Consider the following 19,783-nt stretch of genomic DNA (forward strand, 5'->3'; position numbering starts at 1 on the left):
GTGCATATCCTAACAGGATCAACAATCTGACTTTCACACAACAAATAGGTCCTCTTCATCTCAATGGTATTTAAAAAAAGTACGAGGGGTTTAGGTTAATATCTTAACCATTTATTTTTCAGGACGCAGACTGTATGTTCCTCAGTAGGGCAAAAAAACTATTTTCTACATCTTTAAATGGGGTTAAGTGCATTTGTTGCATGTTTGATCTGCAACAGCATTAAAACTTTTTAATGGTATTGGAGTGCTTTAGCCTTTTATTCACTTGTCGTGTCTATTTATTGCCTCCTGTGTCATTTCTTTGAGGTCATTTTTGTTTTTGATCATAAACCGTATGAGTGAATGTTGTGTCCAACTTAACTTTTTTTCCAGCAGGAGTTATGCTACCCTACCACCCAACAAGCGACCTATGTTTACTACGAAAGCTGTAGTATTGTAGATCCCTGGTTTTGACCCAGCAAAGAATCCACATTACTCCAATATGTCTTTTTAAAAGGATAGTTCACCCAAATTACAAAATCTATTGGGTTTTTGTGGATGGTACCTGCTCCCATTCCTGCCCCCCACCCTTATCACGCCATATTGCCTACATCTTAGATGAGCCTTAAACCCCATCCCTACATAAGCTCCATCATTTCATTAGTATGCCATTAGTTTTAGACATACAAATGGATGCTTGTAATCCACTTATTTAGGGGGATAAAGGGTAAGTATGTGTGAGTTAAAAGCATGACTGACCTAGCCTCGTTAATTGATGCCCACTACACGCAGCTCTGATCCGAGCTAGTCATCTGGGCTCTGGGCTGTCTACAGCAGGTGAACAGAAGTCTGGGGAGGAGACCAACTCATGTGCCCAGTTTAAAATCAAGCCCATGTCTCACTTCCTGTAGGATTGAAGGGATTGAGTGGGAGTATGTGAACAGGTAATGCTTCACGGAGCCCCCTTCTTACACCCACAGCTTCCTTTCACATCTACAGGAATTGACTTGTACATGGTGTCCCATCTAGGTCTGGCAGTATGTAGGCTTTTGTTCCAGCCCAGTGCAAATACACCTGATTCCATGTTGAATCTGGGTAATGGGTTTTTTCCCCCTGTTAATTGTGTTTCTGGACTAGAGGGGAAAAGCCTGCACATACTGCTGCCCTACAAGACTGGGATTGGACACCCCTTGTCTGAGGGTTGATTGATACCAGATCGGCTAATAGTCTCTAATGTTCAGACGTCACCTTATTTGTTGGTGTATTGTGACTGGAATACAATCAGACTTGACCCTGGAGTATTTGCACTGTGCCCATCCGTGAGGAGTTGGGCACATTGTTTTTTAGTCTAGAAGCTCTCCCATTCTTTACACTGCTACCTTAGAATGGCCTCATTCAACAGCATTTAGCACAGCCTGTAGGTCATTCTGTAAAAGTTGAACCACCCGTTGAGTTCATTTGTTTATAGATATGTACCATAGTTAAAAGTTGGTCATTTGCATTAAAACTATTCAATTGTTTTTTTTCCCTTCCAGTTTGGGTAGCCTTTGATTTATATCTAGACTGCAGTCAAATCCAGCTCGCCGTAGTCTTTTTATCCCCGTTTCATTTGCCTCAACATCATGAGCAACCTGGAAATAAATACATTTTGTTAAGCTTTGGTTGTTTTGAGCTTAACCGCAACCTGTCAAATAACATGGTAGTTGTAACCTTTTTCTTTACTGCTGTAACATCAACATTCTAGTTTGGATCTAATGTGTAGAAAATGAATCATACGTTCACTAACCGTTTAAGAAAATAACGTGTGCTTGTGAAAGAGTTATACAGGAACAATCCGGTATTGGGAAATCAGGTGTTTTACTTGTAAATTCACACATCGCAGGACTACTATGTTCAGGTGCAGCTTAGGGGACCATTGTCTTGGTTCTGGGTCAGATTTGACCTTTTGTGGCACATTTTGCACTTGCTTTGTGGTTTTTGTCTTGGTTTGAATACAGTTTCTGTCATCTTGGTGAACTCAAGTGGTTGATCTGTGCATGCACAAGCATAAGGAAATGCATAAGTTGCGTTGTACTCAATTTGACTGTACCCTGCGGTTTGTTGAGAAAGTGATTTTAAATTGCATACTGTTTAATAAAACAAATGACCAGAATTCTGTACTGTGACTTATTGCATCTTTTTCTTTATGGTGTTGATGGTTACTGCAGTCCAGTTCACAACCACCTCCTTTCCCCATAACCATTCCCATACCTAATCCCATTTTAAAGAATGCATTAGGCCTGGTGCTCTTGATTATGCCACAAATAAATTGTGCCTGTTACCTTCCGAGTTGATGTTTTTTTTGGTTGGCTGCCGAGTGCGAGTTAGGTCGTAGGTCTAGTGATGTGCTTGTAATGTGAATGCTTATTTGATAGAGAACTGATGGTAGTTGAAGAACTGGAATAGTTTTGAATGTTGTGGAAGCTATTTTTCTGGATATGTTGAACATTTGCCTAAGGAAGTATTTCTGTGTTGATGGGCTTGCTCTTGGGTTTTTAAGCCTGGGTCTTTCAAGTAGCCTGGATTGTTGTGACTTCCTGATAAAAGCCCATATTACTAATATAATGTGTTTTATTTGGTTGAGATTTAAACAATTTCAGACAATTGGATGGATTGATTAATATTTAATTCCCCACTCGACTGGTTTGCCTACACCGAAATGTAACAATGTGCTTTTAGTGGACTTTGTCTGTCTTCTAGTGTCTTCAGAGTCTGGTTCTCATGTTGTAGCTGGGATAACAACTGAGTGAGAGGCTGAAACTATTGGTATTGAGTGCTAAAGCCATGGGCTGCTGTAGATTCATACAATGTATGCTGGCTACAGATTGTGTGGGTGTGCGTGTCTGCCCTCGAGGTGAGATTTTATCTATGTAGCCTACCTAAAGCTATGTCACTCATGTCACGGGATGTACTTGTCTATGCCTGCAGCTGTCAAGGCTGGGGTTACCTCTAATGTGTATTATTTTTAAGTTGATTTATCTAGTGATTTACTTCAATAAATCATTGTTTATTACCAATCTTGTTTCATGTTGTCTGTGTAAAACTAGTGTTCTTTTTCATGTCTAACACTACAATTCCATAGGCTACATTTGACATAGGCCTAGTTCTCTTTAGGATCTGACTTGTTGAACAAATGTGAAATGATTCATTGTAATCTTGCAATGATACTTCCCACCTCTAGATGTATACATATTGAATGAGTTATTTTCTTGTGCTGAGTATTGTTATTCCTGAAAAAGTACTTATATTCAAGCTATACTCTCCGAGGCCTAGGCAATGTTTAATGTTGACACATTATTTGATAGCCCCTCTAATCAGTGATTGTGTTAAGTGGCTTGCACAACAATAAGATGAAAGCCAACCTGTGGAATTGGTGACATTCCGCTGTATTGCTCTTAGAATCAATGAGGGAAAGAAGCAGATGGAGGATTATCGAGGCAGGATTTATTCCAAGTTCAAATGTATTCTCCCATTCAAACACCTGAATGTTTCTTGTTACTGTGTGTTTTGTCGTCAAATTTTTAGGAGCTACTAGCCTTGCAATTGCAACAACAAAAGGCCTACAGTACAGGACATGCAGCTAGGCTGCTGCTTTGGGAGTCCTGTGCCTGCCACACAGGCCTTTTGTCAGGGCCAGGCCAACCGGTAGCTCCAGTAAAGATTGATGTTTCTCATTATACTTAGCTGCTTTTTATATGCTGATGAAAATGTCCTTTTTCTAGTTGTATTGGGCTTATTTTTCTAAGGCTACAGTTTATTGGGAAGGGTGGGTATTCACAGATGGGAAAATGTGTTATTTAATTCATTTACAGCTACTATCTTTATCTTTACCCCATGGAACAATGTCTAGACATCAAAACCCATTTTTTTTTACAACTGCTTGATCATGTGACTCGTGTATGGTCCATGATGTACAATGAGAATAAACCCCATATCTTACAAAATATATCTTGAAATGGTCTTTCTTGTGTGAAATTCATTTTGTTGATCTGAAAGGGATTGTGTGTGTGTGTGTGTGTGTCAGAGGGAGTTTGCATGCATGCCTGTTTGTCCATATATACAATGGAAACACCTGCCTGTTGAATTAACACTTCGTTTACACTCTGTCCACAGATCAAGGCAAAAAACTATGACAAGGTAGAAAAGGTGAGTGCCAATCATACCAAAGTCCCCTCCCATTGGCCTTACAGGGGACTGAGACTGCCATGGTTGGTTGATTCTAAGGGAGGTTCCACCTCCCTGTCACTTAATGGAAACCAACATGGTTCTGACTCATCCAGTGTTGCCCTTAACAACTGAAGAAGCCATTTAAGTCACCACTGTAATATATCAAGGATCAAGCCAAACCCATAAAATGTAGCCGCATGCTTTACTGCAGTACAACAGTAAATCTACAATTCACAAGAGTGGAAAATCATTGTTTATTGCCACTTGTTTAAGTCACAGAACATGTATTGATAACCCACAGGCAACACTAAACACTTATCAGCTCAGACTTTTCTGTCTGGTGCAGATGTTTTTACTATGTTGGTACTGTCTGTTAACCATCCCCTGAAACTGAAAGGAAAAGCAGTTCTCTCATTTTCACCAAGGAGGGTTCAGTCTTTTATAGCAGCAGCGCGTTGCAAAGCCCTTGTGTACGCTGCTGTTTATCTCCAGCTGTGGTACAGTGTGGCTGCTGTCTGTCAGTGAGCTCTGTTCCACTGGTTCTCCTGCTGGGGTAGGCATTAGGTCACTTTCTATTAGGCAGCCCTCCCTAGAGGGAATCCCCTACTTCCCATTTTATACACGGAAACACACACTACAAATCACCCAGCGTATCTATTTCTCAGTATGACAGTGGGGAATGATTGAGTGCACACTGTTGTCTGAAGTGTTAATTTTCAGTAGACCGTTATGTTTTTGAATACGTGAAACTGAAAAAAGGCCCTTCCCTCCTACTGTAGTTGTTTCAGAGATGTCTGATGAAAGTGCTGCACATCGACCTGTGGAAATGCTACCTTTCCTACGTCCGAGAGACCAAAGGAAAGCTACCCAGCTACAAGTAGGTTCACCTGTTACCCAGGAAAGGAATTGGAGGGGGACGGGCTCTTCATGTGCTCACACACAATCTTAACCATTCAGCAATGCATTTCACAGTGATAACACAACACCCTATTTTGACAAATGTTCCCAGTGCATGTCTTGATATTGTGATCTAACACAAGTCCTAACCCAGCCCTACTTGACCATCACCAGAGAGAAGATGGCGCAGGCGTATGACTTTGCGCTGGATAAAATCGGCATGGAGATCATGTCCTACCAGGTAAATCAAAGCATATTGGCAATTAAATGTTAAAACAAGTTTGTTAAAAATATGCAATCTGAAATGGGTTTCCAAGCCACGATCTCTAATTCTTCTGCTCTCCCCTCAGATATGGGTGGACTACATCAACTTCCTCAAAGGAGTGTAAGTACTGCTCTTAACACAATACTTTGTTGTTGTTTTCGTCCATTAAAAGGTACTTCAAGTCCCTAATTCCCTAGTCTTGTGTCCTTCCAGGGAGGCGGTTGGTTCGTACGCTGAAAACCAGCGAATCACGGCGGTGCGCAGGGTCTACCAGAGGGGCTGTGTGAACCCCATGATCAACATCGAGCAGCTCTGGAGAGACTACAGCAAGTATGAGGAGGTAAGACCAATGACCTATGACCCCTATGGAGGGCTGAATAAGGAACCACATGAGGGGTAGCAGAACATTGCTTTCGTGTGCCATTGATCTCCTCTGTCAGTGGTGCTAAGTAGCCTGGTGTTGTACAAACAGGGCATCAACGTACATCTGGCCAAGAAGATGATTGAGGACCGCAGCAGAGATTACATGAACGCTAGGAGAGTGGCCAAGGTAAGGTACTCACTCACACACAAACACACTATGATGAGGTAAACGGATTCATACTGTCTGGTAAATGATTTAATGATTGTGAGCTGATGTAAAACCGTCTCTTCAGGAATATGAGACTGTGATGAAGGGTCTGGATAGGAACGCCCCCTCGGTGCCCCCCCAGAACTCCCCCCAGGAGGCAGTGCAGGTGGAGATGTGGAAGAAGTACATCCAATGGGAGAAGAGCAACCCGCTCCGCACAGAGGACCAGACACTCATCACTAAGAGAGGTGTTTTGGGGGAACCGTGATTCATAAAGCTAGTGGTGGGGGGGACAGTGATTCATATAGCTGGTGGTGGTGGTGGGGGGGACAGTGATTCATATAGCTGGTAGTGGTGGTGGGGGAACAGTGATTCATATAGCTGGTGGTGGTGGTGGGGGGGACAGTGATTCATATAGCTGGTGGTGGTGGTGGGGGGGACAGTGATTCATATAGCTAGTGGTGGTGGTGGGGGGGACAGTGATTCATTTAGCTAGTGGTGGTGGTGGGGGGACAGTGATTCATATAGCTGGTGGTGGTGGTGGGGGGGACAGTGATTCATATAGCTGGTAGTGGTGGTGGGGGAACAGTGATTCATATAGCTGGTAGTGGTGGTGGGGGAACAGTGATTCATATAGCTGGTGGTGGTGGTGGGGGGGACAGTGATTCATATAGCTAGTGGTGGTGGTGGTGGGGGAACAGTGATTCATATAGCTGGTGGTGGTGGGGGAACAGTGATTCATATAGCTGGTGGTGGTGGTGGTGGTGGTGGGGGAACAGTGATTCATATAGCTAGTGGTGGTGGTGGGGGAACAGTGATTCATATAGGTGGTGGTGGGGGGGGACAGTGATTCATATAGCTGGTGGTGGTGGTGGGGGTGAACAGTGATTCATATAGCTAGTGGTGGTGGTTGGGGAACAGTGATTCATATAGCTAGTGGTGGTGGTGGGGGAACAGTGATTCATATAGCTGGTGGTGGTGGTGGGGGGGGACAGTGATTCATATAGCTGGTGGTGGTGGTGGGGGAACAGTGATTCATATAGCTGGTGGTGGGGGGGAACAGTGATTCATATAGCTAGTGGTGGTGGTGGGGAAACAGTGATAAATATAGCTAGTGGTGGTGGGGGGGGGGAACAGTGATAAATATAGCTAGTGGTGGTGGGGGGGGGGAACAGTGATTCATATAGCTAGTGGTGGTGGGGGGGGGAACAGTGATTCATATAGCTAGTGGTGGTGGGGGGGAACAGTGATTCATATAGCTAGTGGTGGTGGGGGGGAACAGTGATTCATATAGCTAGTGGTGGTGGGGGGGGAACAGTGATTCATATAGCTAGTGGTGGTGGGGGGGGGAACAGTGATTCATATAGCTAGTGGTGGTGGGGGGGAACAGTGATTCATATAGCTAGTGGTGGTGGGGGGGAACAGTGATTCATATAGCTAGTGGTGGTGGTGGGGGACAGTGATTCCTATAGCTAGTGGTGGGGGGGACAGTGATTCATATAGCTGGTGGTGGTGGGGGGACAGTGATTCATATAGCTGGTGGTGGTGGGGGGACAGTGATTCATATAGCTGGTGGTGGTGGTGGGGGGGACAGTGATTCATATAGCTGGTGGTGGTGGTGGGGGGACAGTGATTCATATAGCTGGTGGTGGTGGGGAACAGTGATTCATATAGCTGGTGGTGGTGGGGGGACAGTGATTCATATAGCTGGTGGTGGTGGGGGAACAGTGATTCATATAGCTAGTGGTGGTGGTGGTGGGGGAACAGTGATTCATATAGCTAGTGGTGGTGGGGGGGGAACAGTGATTCATATAGCTGGTGGTGGTGGGGGGACAGTGATTCATATAGCTAGTGATGGTGGTGGGGGAACAGTGATTCCTATAGCTGGTGGTGGTGGTGGGGGAACAGTGAATCATATAGCTGGTGGTGGTGGTGGGGGGGACAGTGATTCATATAGCTAGTGGTGGTGGTGGTGGGGGAACAGTGATTCATATAGCTAGTGGTGGTGGTGGGGGAACAGTGATTCCTATAGCTAGTGGTGGTATGTGTGTGGTGGGGGGACAGTGATTCCTATAGCTAGTGGTGGTATGTGTGTGGTGGGGGGGACAGTGATTCCTATAGCTAGTGGTGGTGGGGGGGGAACAGTGATTCATATAGCTAGTGGTGGTGGGGGGGGACAGTGATTCCTATAGCTAGTGGTGGTGGTGGGGGGACAGTGATTCATATAGCTGGTGGTGGTGGGGGGACAGTGATTCATATAGCTGGTGGTGGTGGTGGGGGGGGACAGTGATTCATATAGCTGGTGGTGGTGGTGGGGGGGGACAGTGATTCATATAGCTGGTGGTGGTGGTGGGGGGACAGTGATTCATATAGCTAGTGGTGGTGGGGGGGGAACAGTGATTCATATAGCTAGTGGTGGTGGGGGGGGACAGTGATTCCTATAGCTAGTGGTGGTGGGGGGGGGACAGTGATTCATATAGCTAGTGGTGGTGGTGGGGAAACAGTGATAAATATAGCTAGTGGTGGTGGGGAAACAGTGATAAATATAGCTAGTGGTGGTGGGGGGGGGGAACAGTGATTCATATAGCTAGTGGTGGTGGGGGGGGGAACAGTGATTCATATAGCTAGTGGTGGTGGTGGGGGGGAACAGTGATTAATATAGCTAGTGGTGGGGGGGAACAGTGATTCATATAGCTAGTGGTGGGGGGGAACAGTGATTCATATAGCGAGTGGTGGGGGGGAACAGTGATTCATATAGCTAGTGGTGGGGGGGAACAGTGATTCATATAGCTAGTGGTGGTGGTGGTGGGGGAACAGTGATTCATATAGCTAGTGGTGGTGGGGGGGGACAGTGATTCATATAGCTAGTGGTGGTGGGGGGGGGGAACAGTGACTCATATAGCTAGTGGTGGTGGGGGGGAACAGTGATTCATATAGCTAGTGGTGGTGGGGGAGCAGTGATTCATGTAGCTAGTGGTGGTGGTGGGGGGGACAGTGATTCATATAGCTGGTAGTGGTGGTGGGGGAACAGTGATTCATATAGCTTGTGGTGGTGGTGGTGGGGGAACAGTGATTCCTATAGCTAGTGGTGGTATGTGTGTGGTGGGGGGGACAGTGATTCCTATAGCTAGTGGTGGTGGGGGGGAACAGTGATTCATATAGCTAGTGGTGGTGGGGGGGGACAGTGATTCCTATAGCTAGTGGTGGTGGTGGGGGGGACAGTGATTCATATAGCTGGTAGTGGTGGTGGGGGAACAGTGATTCATATAGCTGGTGGTGGTGGTGGTGGGGGAACAGTGATTCCTATAGCTAGTGGTGGTATGTGTGTGGTGGGGGGGACAGTGATTCCTATAGCTAGTGGTGGTGGGGGGGAACAGTGATTCATATAGCTAGTGGTGGTGGGGGGGGACAGTGATTCCTATAGCTAGTGGTGGTGGTGGGGGGGACAGTGATTCATATAGCTGGTAGTGGTGGTGGGGGGGACAGTGATTCATATAGCTGGTAGTGGTGGTGGGGGAACAGTGATTCATATAGCTGGTGGTGGTGGGGGAACAGTGATTCATATAGCTGGTGGTGGTGGGGGAACAGTGATTCATATAGCTAGTGGTGGTGGTGGGGGAACAGTGATTCATATAGCTAGTGGTGGTGGTGGGGGAACAGTGATTCATATAGCTAGTGGTGGTGGTGGGGGAACAGTGATTCATATAGCTGGTGGTGGTGGTGGGGGGGGACAGTGATTCATATAGCCTGTGGTGGTGGTGGGGGAACAGTGATTCATATAGCTAGTGGTGGTGGGGGGACAGTGATTCATATAGCTGGTGGTGGTGGTGGGGGAACAGTGATTCATATAGCTGGTGGTGGTGGTGGGGGGGAACAGTGATTCATATAGCTAGTGGTGGTGGTGGGGGAACAGTGATTCATATAGCTGGTGGTGGTGGTGGGGGGGACAGTGATTCCTATAGCTAGTGGTGGTATGTGTGTGGTGGGGGGACAGTGATTCCTATAGCTAGTGGTGGTATGTGTGTGGTGGGGGGGACAGTGATTCCTATAGCTAGTGGTGGTGGGGGGGGAACAGTGATTCATATAGCTAGTGGTGGTGGGGGGGACAGTGATTCCTATAGCTAGTGGTGGTGGTGGGGGGACAGTGATTCATATAGCTGGTGGTGGTGGGGGGACAGTGATTCATATAGCTGGTGGTGGTGGTGGGGGGGGACAGTGATTCATATAGCTAGTGGTGGTGGTGGGGGGACAGTGATTCATATAGCTGGTGGTGGTGGTGGGGGGACAGTGATTCATATAGCTAGTGGTGGTGGGGGGGGAACAGTGATTCATATAGCTAGTGGTGGTGGGGGGGGACAGTGATTCCTATAGCTAGTGGTGGTGGTGGGGGGACAGTGATTCATATAGCTAGTGGTGGTGGTGGGGAAACAGTGATAAATATAGCTAGTGGTGGTGGGGAAACAGTGATAAATATAGCTAGTGGTGGTGGGGGGGGGGAACAGTGATTCATATAGCTAGTGGTGGTGGTGGTGGTGGGGGGGAACAGTGATTAATATAGCTAGTGGTGGGGGGGGGAACAGTGATTAATATAGCTAGTGGTGGGGGGGAACAGTGATTCATATAGCGAGTGGTGGGGGGGAACAGTGATTAATATAGCTAGTGGTGGGGGGGGGAACAGTGATTCATATAGCTAGTGGTGGGGGGGAACAGTGATTCATATAGCGAGTGGTGGGGGGGAACAGTGATTCATATAGCGAGTGGTGGGGGGGAACAGTGATTCATATAGCTAGTGGTGGTGGTGGTGGGGGAACAGTGATTCATATAGCTAGTGGTGGTGGGGGGGGGACAGTGATTCATATAGCTAGTGGTGGTGGGGGGGGGGAACAGTGACTCTATAGCTAGTGGTGGTGGGGGGGAACAGTGATTCATATAGCTAGTGGTGGTGGGGGAGCAGTGATTCATGTAGCTAGTGGTGGTGGTGGGGGGGACAGTGATTCATATAGCTGGTAGTGGTGGTGGGGGAACAGTGATTCATATAGCTTGTGGTGGTGGTGGTGGGGGAACAGTGATTCCTATAGCTAGTGGTGGTATGTGTGTGGTGGGGGGGACAGTGATTCCTATAGCTAGTGGTGGTGGGGGGGAACAGTGATTCATATAGCTAGTGGTGGTGGGGGGGGACAGTGATTCCTATAGCTAGTGGTGGTGGTGGGGGGGACAGTGATTCCTATAGCTAGTGGTGGTGGTGGGGGGGACAGTGATTCATATAGCTGGTAGTGGTGGTGGGGGAACAGTGATTCATATAGCTGGTGGTGGTGGTGGTGGGGGAACAGTGATTCCTATAGCTAGTGGTTGTATGTGTGTGGTGGGGGGGACAGTGATTCCTATAGCTAGTGGTGGTGGGGGGGAACAGTGATTCATATAGCTAGTGGTGGTGGGGGGGAACAGTGATTCATATAGCTAGTGGTGGTGGGGGGGGACAGTGATTCCTATAGCTAGTGGTGGTGGTGGGGGGGACAGTGATTCATATAGCTGGTAGTGGTGGTGGGGGAACAGTGATTCATATAGCTGGTGGTGGTGGTGGTGGGGGAACAGTGATTCCTATAGCTAGTGGTGGTATGTGTGTGGTGGGGGGGACAGTGATTCCTATAGCTAGTGGTGGTGGGGGGGAACAGTGATTCATATAGCTAGTGGTGGTGGGGGGGGACAGTGATTCCTATAGCTAGTGGTGGTGGTGGGGGGGACAGTGATTCATATAGCTGGTAGTGGTGGTGGGGGGGACAGTGATTCATATAGCTGGTAGTGGTGGTGGGGGAACAGTGATTCATATAGCTGGTGGTGGTGGGGGAACAGTGATTCATATAGCTGGTGGTGGTGGGGGAACAGTGATTCATATAGCTAGTGGTGGTGGTGGGGGAACAGTGATTCATATAGCTAGTGGTGGTGGTGGGGGAACAGTGATTCATATAGCTAGTGGTGGTGGTGGGGGAACAGTGATTCATATAGCTGGTGGTGGTGGTGGGGGGGGACAGTGATTCATATAGCCTGTGGTGGTGGTGGGGGAACAGTGATTCATATAGCTAGTGGTGGTGGGGGGACAGTGATTCATATAGCTGGTGGTGGTGGTGGGGGAACAGTGATTCATATAGCTGGTGGTGGTGGTGGGGGGGAACAGTGATTCATATAGCTAGTGGTGGTGGTGGGGGAACAGTGATTCATATAGCTGGTGGTGGTGGTGGGGGGACAGTGATTCCTATAGCTAGTGGTGGTATGTGTGTGGTGGGGGGACAGTGATTCCTATAGCTAGTGGTGGTATGTGTGTGGTGGGGGGGACAGTGATTCCTATAGCTAGTGGTGGTGGGGGGGGAACAGTGATTCATATAGCTAGTGGTGGTGGGGGGGACAGTGATTCCTATAGCTAGTGGTGGTGGTGGGGGGACAGTGATTCATATAGCTGGTGGTGGTGGGGGGACAGTGATTCATATAGCTGGTGGTGGTGGTGGGGGGGGACAGTGATTCATATAGCTAGTGGTGGTGGTGGGGGGACAGTGATTCATATAGCTGGTGGTGGTGGTGGGGGGACAGTGATTCATATAGCTAGTGGTGGTGGGGGGGAACAGTGATTCATATAGCTAGTGGTGGTGGGGGGGGACAGTGATTCCTATAGCTAGTGGTGGTGGTGGGGGGACAGTGATTCATATAGCTAGTGGTGGTGGTGGGGAAACAGTGATAAATATAGCTAGTGGTGGTGGGGAAACAGTGATAAATATAGCTAGTGGTGGTGGGGGGGGGAACAGTGATTCATATAGCTAGTGGTGGTGGTGGTGGTGGGGGGGAACAGTGATTAATATAGCTAGTGGTGGGGGGGGGAACAGTGATTAATATAGCTAGTGGTGGGGGGGAACAGTGATTCATATAGCGAGTGGTGGGGGGGAACAGTGATTAATATAGCTAGTGGTGGGGGGGGGAACAGTGATTCATATAGCTAGTGGTGGGGGGGAACAGTGATTCATATAGCGAGTGGTGGGGGGGAACAGTGATTCATATAGCGAGTGGTGGGGGGGAACAGTGATTCATATAGCTAGTGGTGGTGGTGGTGGGGGAACAGTGATTCATATAGCTAGTGGTGGTGGGGGGGGGACAGTGATTCATATAGCTAGTGGTGGTGGGGGGGGGGAACAGTGACTCATAGCTAGTGGTGGTGGGGGGGAACAGTGATTCATATAGCTAGTGGTGGTGGGGGAGCAGTGATTCATGTAGCTAGTGGTGGTGGTGGGGGGGACAGTGATTCATATAGCTGGTAGTGGTGGTGGGGGAACAGTGATTCATATAGCTTGTGGTGGTGGTGGTGGGGGAACAGTGATTCCTATAGCTAGTGGTGGTATGTGTGTGGTGGGGGGGACAGTGATTCCTATAGCTAGTGGTGGTGGGGGGGAACAGTGATTCATATAGCTAGTGGTGGTGGGGGGGGACAGTGATTCCTATAGCTAGTGGTGGTGGTGGGGGGGACAGTGATTCCTATAGCTAGTGGTGGTGGTGGGGGGGACAGTGATTCATATAGCTGGTAGTGGTGGTGGGGGAACAGTGATTCATATAGCTGGTGGTGGTGGTGGTGGGGGAACAGTGATTCCTATAGCTAGTGGTTGTATGTGTGTGGTGGGGGGGACAGTGATTCCTATAGCTAGTGGTGGTGGGGGGGAACAGTGATTCATATAGCTAGTGGTGGTGGGGGGGAACAGTGATTCATATAGCTAGTGGTGGTGGGGGGGGACAGTGATTCCTATAGCTAGTGGTGGTGGTGGGGGGGACAGTGATTCATATAGCTGGTAGTGGTGGTGGGGGAACAGTGATTCATATAGCTAGTGGTGGTGGTGGGGGGAACAGTGATTCATATAGCTAGTGGTGGTGGTGGGGGAACAGTGATTCATATAGCTAGTGGTGGTGGTGGGGGAACAGTGATTCATATAGCTAGTGGTGGTGGTGGGGGAACAGTGATTCATATAGCTGGTGGTGGTGGTGGGGGGGGACAGTGATTCATATAGCCTGTGGTGGTGGTGGGGGAACAGTGATTCATATAGCTGGTAGTGGTGGTGGGGGGACAGTGATTCATATAGCTAGTGGTGGTGGTTGGGGAACAGTGATTCATATAGCTGGTGGTGGTGGTGGGGGAACAGTGATTCATATAGCTAGTGGTGGTGGTGGGGGAACAGTGATTCATATAGCTAGTGGTGGTGGGGGGGAACAGTGATTCATATAGCTGGTGGTGGTGGTGGGGGGGGACAGTGATTCATATAGCCTAGTGGTGGTGGTGGGGGAACAGTGATTCATATAGCTAGTGGTGGTGGTGGGGGGACAGTGATTCATATAGCTAGTGGTGGTGGTGGGGGAACAGTGATTCATATAGCTAGTGGTGGTGGTGGGGGAACAGTGATTCATATAGCTAGTGGTGGTGGTGGGGGGGACAGTGATTCCTATAGCTAGTGGTGGTGGTGGGGGGACAGTGATTCATATAGCTGGTGGTGGTGGGGGGACAGTGATTCATATAGCTGGTGGTGGTGGTGGGGGGGGACAGTGATTCATATACCTAGTGGTGGTGGGGGGGGACAGTGATTCCTATAGCTAGTGGTGGTGGTGGGGGGACAGTGATACATATAGCTAGTGGTGGTGGTGGGGAAGCAGTGATAAATATAGCTAGTGGTGGTGGGGAAACAGTGATAAATATAGCTAGTGGTGGTGGGGGGGGGGAACAGTGATTCATATAGCTAGTGGTGGTGGTGGGGGGGAACAGTGATTAATATAGCTAGTGGTGGGGGGGGAACAGTGATTCATATAGCTAGTGGGGGGGGGGAACAGTGATTCATATAGCTAGTGGTGGGGGGGAACAGTGATTCATATAGCTAGTGGTGGTGGGGGGGGGGAACAGTGACTCATATAGCTAGTGGTGGTGGGGGGGAACAGTGATTCATATAGCTAGTGGTGGTGGGGGAGCAGTGATTCATATAGCTAGTGGTGGTGGGGGAGCAGTGATTCATATAGCTAGTGGTGGTGGGGGAACAGTGATTCATATAGCTGGTGGTGGTGGTGGGGGAACAGTGAATCATATAGCTAGTGGTGGTGGTGGGGGGACAGTGATTCATATAGCTAGTGGTGGTGGGGGGGAACAGTGATTCATATAGCTAGTGGTGGTGGTGGGGGGACAGTGATTCATATAGCTGGTGGTGGTGGGGGGACAGTGATTCATATAGCTGGTGGTGGTGGTGGGGGGGGACAGTGATTCATATACCTAGTGGTGGTGGGGGGGGACAGTGATTCCTATAGCTAGTGGTGGTGGTGGGGGGACAGTGATTCATATAGCTAGTGGTGGTGGTGGGGAAGCAGTGATAAATATAGCTAGTGGTGGTGGGGAAACAGTGATAAATATAGCTAGTGGTGGTGGGGGGGGGAACAGTGATTCATATAGCTAGTGGTGGTGGTGGGGGGGGAACAGTGATTAATATAGCTAGTGGTGGGGGGGGAACAGTGATTCATATAGCTAGTGGTGGGGGGGAACAGTGATTCATATAGCTAGTGGTGGGGGGGAACAGTGATTCATATAGCTAGTGGTGGTGGGGGGGGGGAACAGTGACTCATATAGCTAGTGGTGGTGGGGGGGAACAGTGATTCATATAGCTAGTGGTGGTGGGGGAGCAGTGATTCATATAGCTAGTGGTGGTGGGGGAACAGTGATTCATATAGCTGGTGGTGGTGGTGGGGGAACAGTGAATCATATAGCTAGTGGTGGTGGTGGGGGGACAGTGATTCATATAGCTAGTGGTGGTGGGGGGGAACAGTGATTCATATAGCTAGTGGTGGTGGGGGGGACAGTGATTCATATAGCTAGTGGTGGTGGTGGGGAAACAGTGATTCATATAGCTAGTGGTGGTGGTGGGGAAACAGTGATTCATATAGCTAGTGGTGGTGGTGGGGGAACAGTGATTCATATAGCTAGTGGTGGTGGTGGGGAAACAGTGATTCATTTAGCTAGTGGTGGTGGTGGGGGGGACAGTGATTCATATAGCTGGTGGTGGTGGTGGGGGGGACAGTGATTCATATAGCTGGTAGTGGTGGTGGGGGAACAGTGATTCATATAGCTGGTGGTGGTGGTGGAGGGGGAACAGTTGTTCATATAGCTAGTGGTGGTGGTGGGGGAACAGTGATTCATATAGCTAGTGGTGGTGGTGGGGGAACAGTGATTCATATAGCTGGTGGTGGTGGTGGTGGGGGGGGACAGTGATTCATATAGCTGGTGGTGGTGGTGGTGGGGGGGGACAGTGATTCATATAGCTGGTGGTGGTGGTGGGGGAACAGTGATTCATATTGCTGGTGGTGGTGGTGGGGGGGAACAGTGATTCATAAAGCTAGTGGTGGTGGTGGGGAAACAGTGATAAATATAGCTAGTGGTGGTGGGGGGGGGGGGAACAGTGATAAATATAGCTAGTGGTGGTGGTTGGGGGGAACAGTGATTCATATAGCTAGTGGTGGGGGGGAACAGTGATTCATATAGCTAGTGGTGGGGGGGAACAGTGATTCATATAGCTAGTGGTGGTGGGGGGGAACAGTGATTCATATAGCTAGTGGTGGTGGGGGGGAACAGTGATTCATATAGCTAGTGGTGGTGGGGGGGGAACAGTGATTCATATAGCTAGTGGTGGTGGGGGGGGAACAGTGATTCATATAGCTAGTGGTGGTGGGGGGGGAACAGTGATTCATATAGCTAGTGGTGGTGGGGGAGCAGTGATTCATATAGCTGGTGGTGGTGGGGGAACAGTGATTCATATAGCTGGTGGTGGTGGTGGGGGAACAGTGAATCATATAGGTGGTGGTGGGGGGACAGTGAATCATATAGCTAGTGGTGGTGGTGGGGAAACAGTGATTCATATAGCTAGTGGTGGGGGGGAACAGTGATTCATATAGCTAGTGGTGGGGGGGAACAGTGATTCATATAGCTGGTGGTGGGGGGGAACAGTGATTCATATAGCTGGTGGTGGTGGTGGGGGGGAACAGTGATTCATATAGCTAGTGGTGGTGGTGGGGAAACAGTGATAAATATAGCTAGTGGTGGTGGGGGGGGAACAGTGATTCATATAGCTAGTGGTGGTGGTGGGTGGGGAACAGTGATTCATATAGCTAGTGGTGGGGGGGAACAGTGATTCATATAGCTTGTGGTAGGGGGGAACAGTGATTCATATAGCTAGTGGTGGTGGTGGGGGAACAGTGATTCATATAGTTAGTGGTGGTGGGGGGGGGGGAACAGTGATTCATTTAGCTAGTGGTGGTGGGGGGGAACAGTGATTCATATAGCTAGTGGTGGTGGGGGGGAACAGTGATTCATATAGCTAGTGGTGGTGGGGGGGAACAGTGATTCATATAGCTAGTGGTGGTGGGGGGGGAACAGTGATTCATATAGCTAGTGGCGGTGGGGGGGGAACAGTGATTCATATAGCTAGTGGTGGTGGGGGAGCAGTGATTCATATAGCTAGTGGTGGTGGGGGAATAGTGATTCATATAGCTGGTGGTGGTGGGGGAACAGTGAATCATATAGCTAGTGGTGGTGGTGGGGGGACAGTGATTCATATAGCTGGTGGTGGGGGGACAGTGATTCTTATAGCTAGTTGTGGTGGTGGGGAAACAGTGATTCTTATAGCTAGTGGTGGTGGTGGGGAAACAGTGATTCATATAGCTAGTGGTGGTGGTGGGGGAACAGTGAATCATATAGCTAGTGGTGTTGGTGGGGGGACAGTGATTCATATAGCTAGTGGTGGTGGTGGTGGGGAAACAGTGATTCTTATAGCTAGTGGTGGTGGTGGGGAAACAGTGATTCATATAGCTAGTGGTGGTGGTGGGGAAACAGTGATTCATATAGCTAGTGGTGGTGGTGGTGGGGGAACAGTGATTCCTATAGCTAGTGGTGGTGGTGGGGGGAACAGTGATTCATATAGCTAGTGGTGGTGGGGGAGCAGTGATTCATATAGCTAGTGGTGGTGGGGGAACAGTGATTCATATAGCTAGTGGTGGTGGGGGGGGGAACAGTGATTCATATAGCTAGTGGCGGTGGGGGGGGGAACAGTGATTCATATAGCTAGTGGCGGTGGGGGGGGAACAGTGATTCATATAGCTAGTGGTGGTGGGGGAGCAGTGATTCATATAGCTGGTGGTGGTGGGGGAACAGTGAATCATATAGCTAGTGGTGGTGGTGGGGGGACAGTGATTCATATAGCTAGTGGTGGTGGTGGGGGGACAGTGATTCATATAGCTAGTGGTGGTGGTGGGGGGACAGTGATTCATATAGCTAGTGGTGGTGGTGGTGGGGGAACAGTGATTCATATAGCTAGTGGTGGTGGTGGTGGGGGGACAGTGATTCATATAGCTAGTGGTGGTGGGGGGGAACAGTGATTCATATAGCTAGTGGTGGTGGGGGGGGACAGTGATTCATATAGCTAGTGGTGGTGGTGGGGGGACAGTGATTCATATAGCTAGTGGTGGTGGGGGGGGACAGTGATTCATATAGCTAGTGGTGGTATGTGTGTGGTGGGGGGAACAGTGATTCCTATAGCTAGTGGTGGTGGGGGGGGACAGTGATTCCTATAGCTAGTGGTGGTGGGGGGGGGGACAGTGATTCCTATAGCTAGTGGTGGTATGTGTGTGGTGGGGGGGACAGTGATTCATATAGCTAGTGGTGGTATGTGTGTGGTGGGGGGGACAGTGATTCCTATAGCTAGTGGTGGTGGGGGGGACAGTGATTCATATAGCTAGTGGTGGTATGTGTGTGGTGGGGGGGACAGTGATTCCTATAGCTAGTGGTGGTGGGGGGGACAGTGATTCATATAGCTAGTGGTGGTATGTGTGTAGTTGGGGGATCAGTGATTCATATAGCTAGTGGTGGTATGTGTGTGGTGGGGGGGACAGTGATTCATATAGCTAGTGGTGGTATGTGTGTGGTGGGGGGGACAGTGATTCATATAGCTAGTGGTGGTATGTGTGTGGTGGGGGGGACAGTGATTCATATAGCTAGTGGTGGTGGTGGGGGGGAACAGTGATTCATATAGCTAGTGGTGGTGGTGGGGGGGAACAGTGATTAATATAGCTAGTGGTGGGGGGGAACAGTGATTCATATAGCTAGTGGTGATGGGGGGGACATGTGGTTGTATGTGTGTGGTGGGGGGGACAGTGATTCCTGTAGCTAGTGGTGATGGGGGGGACAGTAATTCATATAGCTAGTGGTGGTATGTGTGTGGTGGGGGTGTCAGTGATTCCTGTAGCTAGTGGTGGTATGTGTGTGGTGGGGGGACAGTGATTCATATAGCTAGTGGTGGTATGTGTGTGGTGGGGGGACAGTGATTCCTATAGCTAGTGGTGGTGGGGGGACAGTGATTCATATAGCTAGTGGTGGTATGTGTGTGGTGGGGGGGGACAGTGATTCCTATAGCTAGTGGTGGTATGTGTGTGGTGGGGGGGACAGTGATTCCTATAGCTAGTGGTGGTATGTGTGTGGTGGGGGGGGACAGTGATTCATATAGCTAGTGGTGGTATGTGTGTGGTGGGGGGACAGTGATTCCTATAGCTAGTGGTGGTGGGGGGGACAGTGATTCGTATAGCTAGTGGTGGTATGTGTGTGGTGGGGGGGACAGTAATTCATATAGCTAGTGGTGATGGGGGGGACAGTGATTCCTATAGCTAGTGGTGGTATGTGTGTAGTGGGGGGATCAGTGATTCCTGTAGCTAGTGGTGGTATGTGTGTGGTGGGGGGGACAGTGATTCATATAGCTAGTGGTGGTATGTGTGTGGTGGGGGGGGACAGTGATTCATATAGCTAGTGGTGGTATGTGTGT

General features: G+C 49.1%; 1 protein-coding gene across 1 annotated transcript in view; it reads left to right on the forward strand.

The window, feature by feature from the left end:
• LOC106587796 (cleavage stimulation factor subunit 3) overlaps positions 1-19,783 on the forward strand; it is a 63,381-nt gene that overhangs the window by 1,497 nt on the left and 42,101 nt on the right. Inside the window, exons 4-10 of the mRNA XM_082969701.1 lie at positions 4,132-4,164; positions 4,965-5,062; positions 5,257-5,323; positions 5,433-5,467; positions 5,561-5,687; positions 5,820-5,897; positions 6,004-6,166. Coding sequence (XP_082825827.1) covers positions 4,132-4,164; positions 4,965-5,062; positions 5,257-5,323; positions 5,433-5,467; positions 5,561-5,687; positions 5,820-5,897; positions 6,004-6,166 — 601 coding nt within the window. The remainder of the gene's footprint in view (positions 1-4,131; positions 4,165-4,964; positions 5,063-5,256; positions 5,324-5,432; positions 5,468-5,560; positions 5,688-5,819; positions 5,898-6,003; positions 6,167-19,783) is intronic.

This window comes from Salmo salar, chromosome 26, assembly GCF_965601325.2.
Source record: "Salmo salar chromosome 26, fSalSal1, whole genome shotgun sequence".
Lineage (NCBI taxonomy): Eukaryota > Metazoa > Chordata > Actinopteri > Salmoniformes > Salmonidae > Salmo > Salmo salar.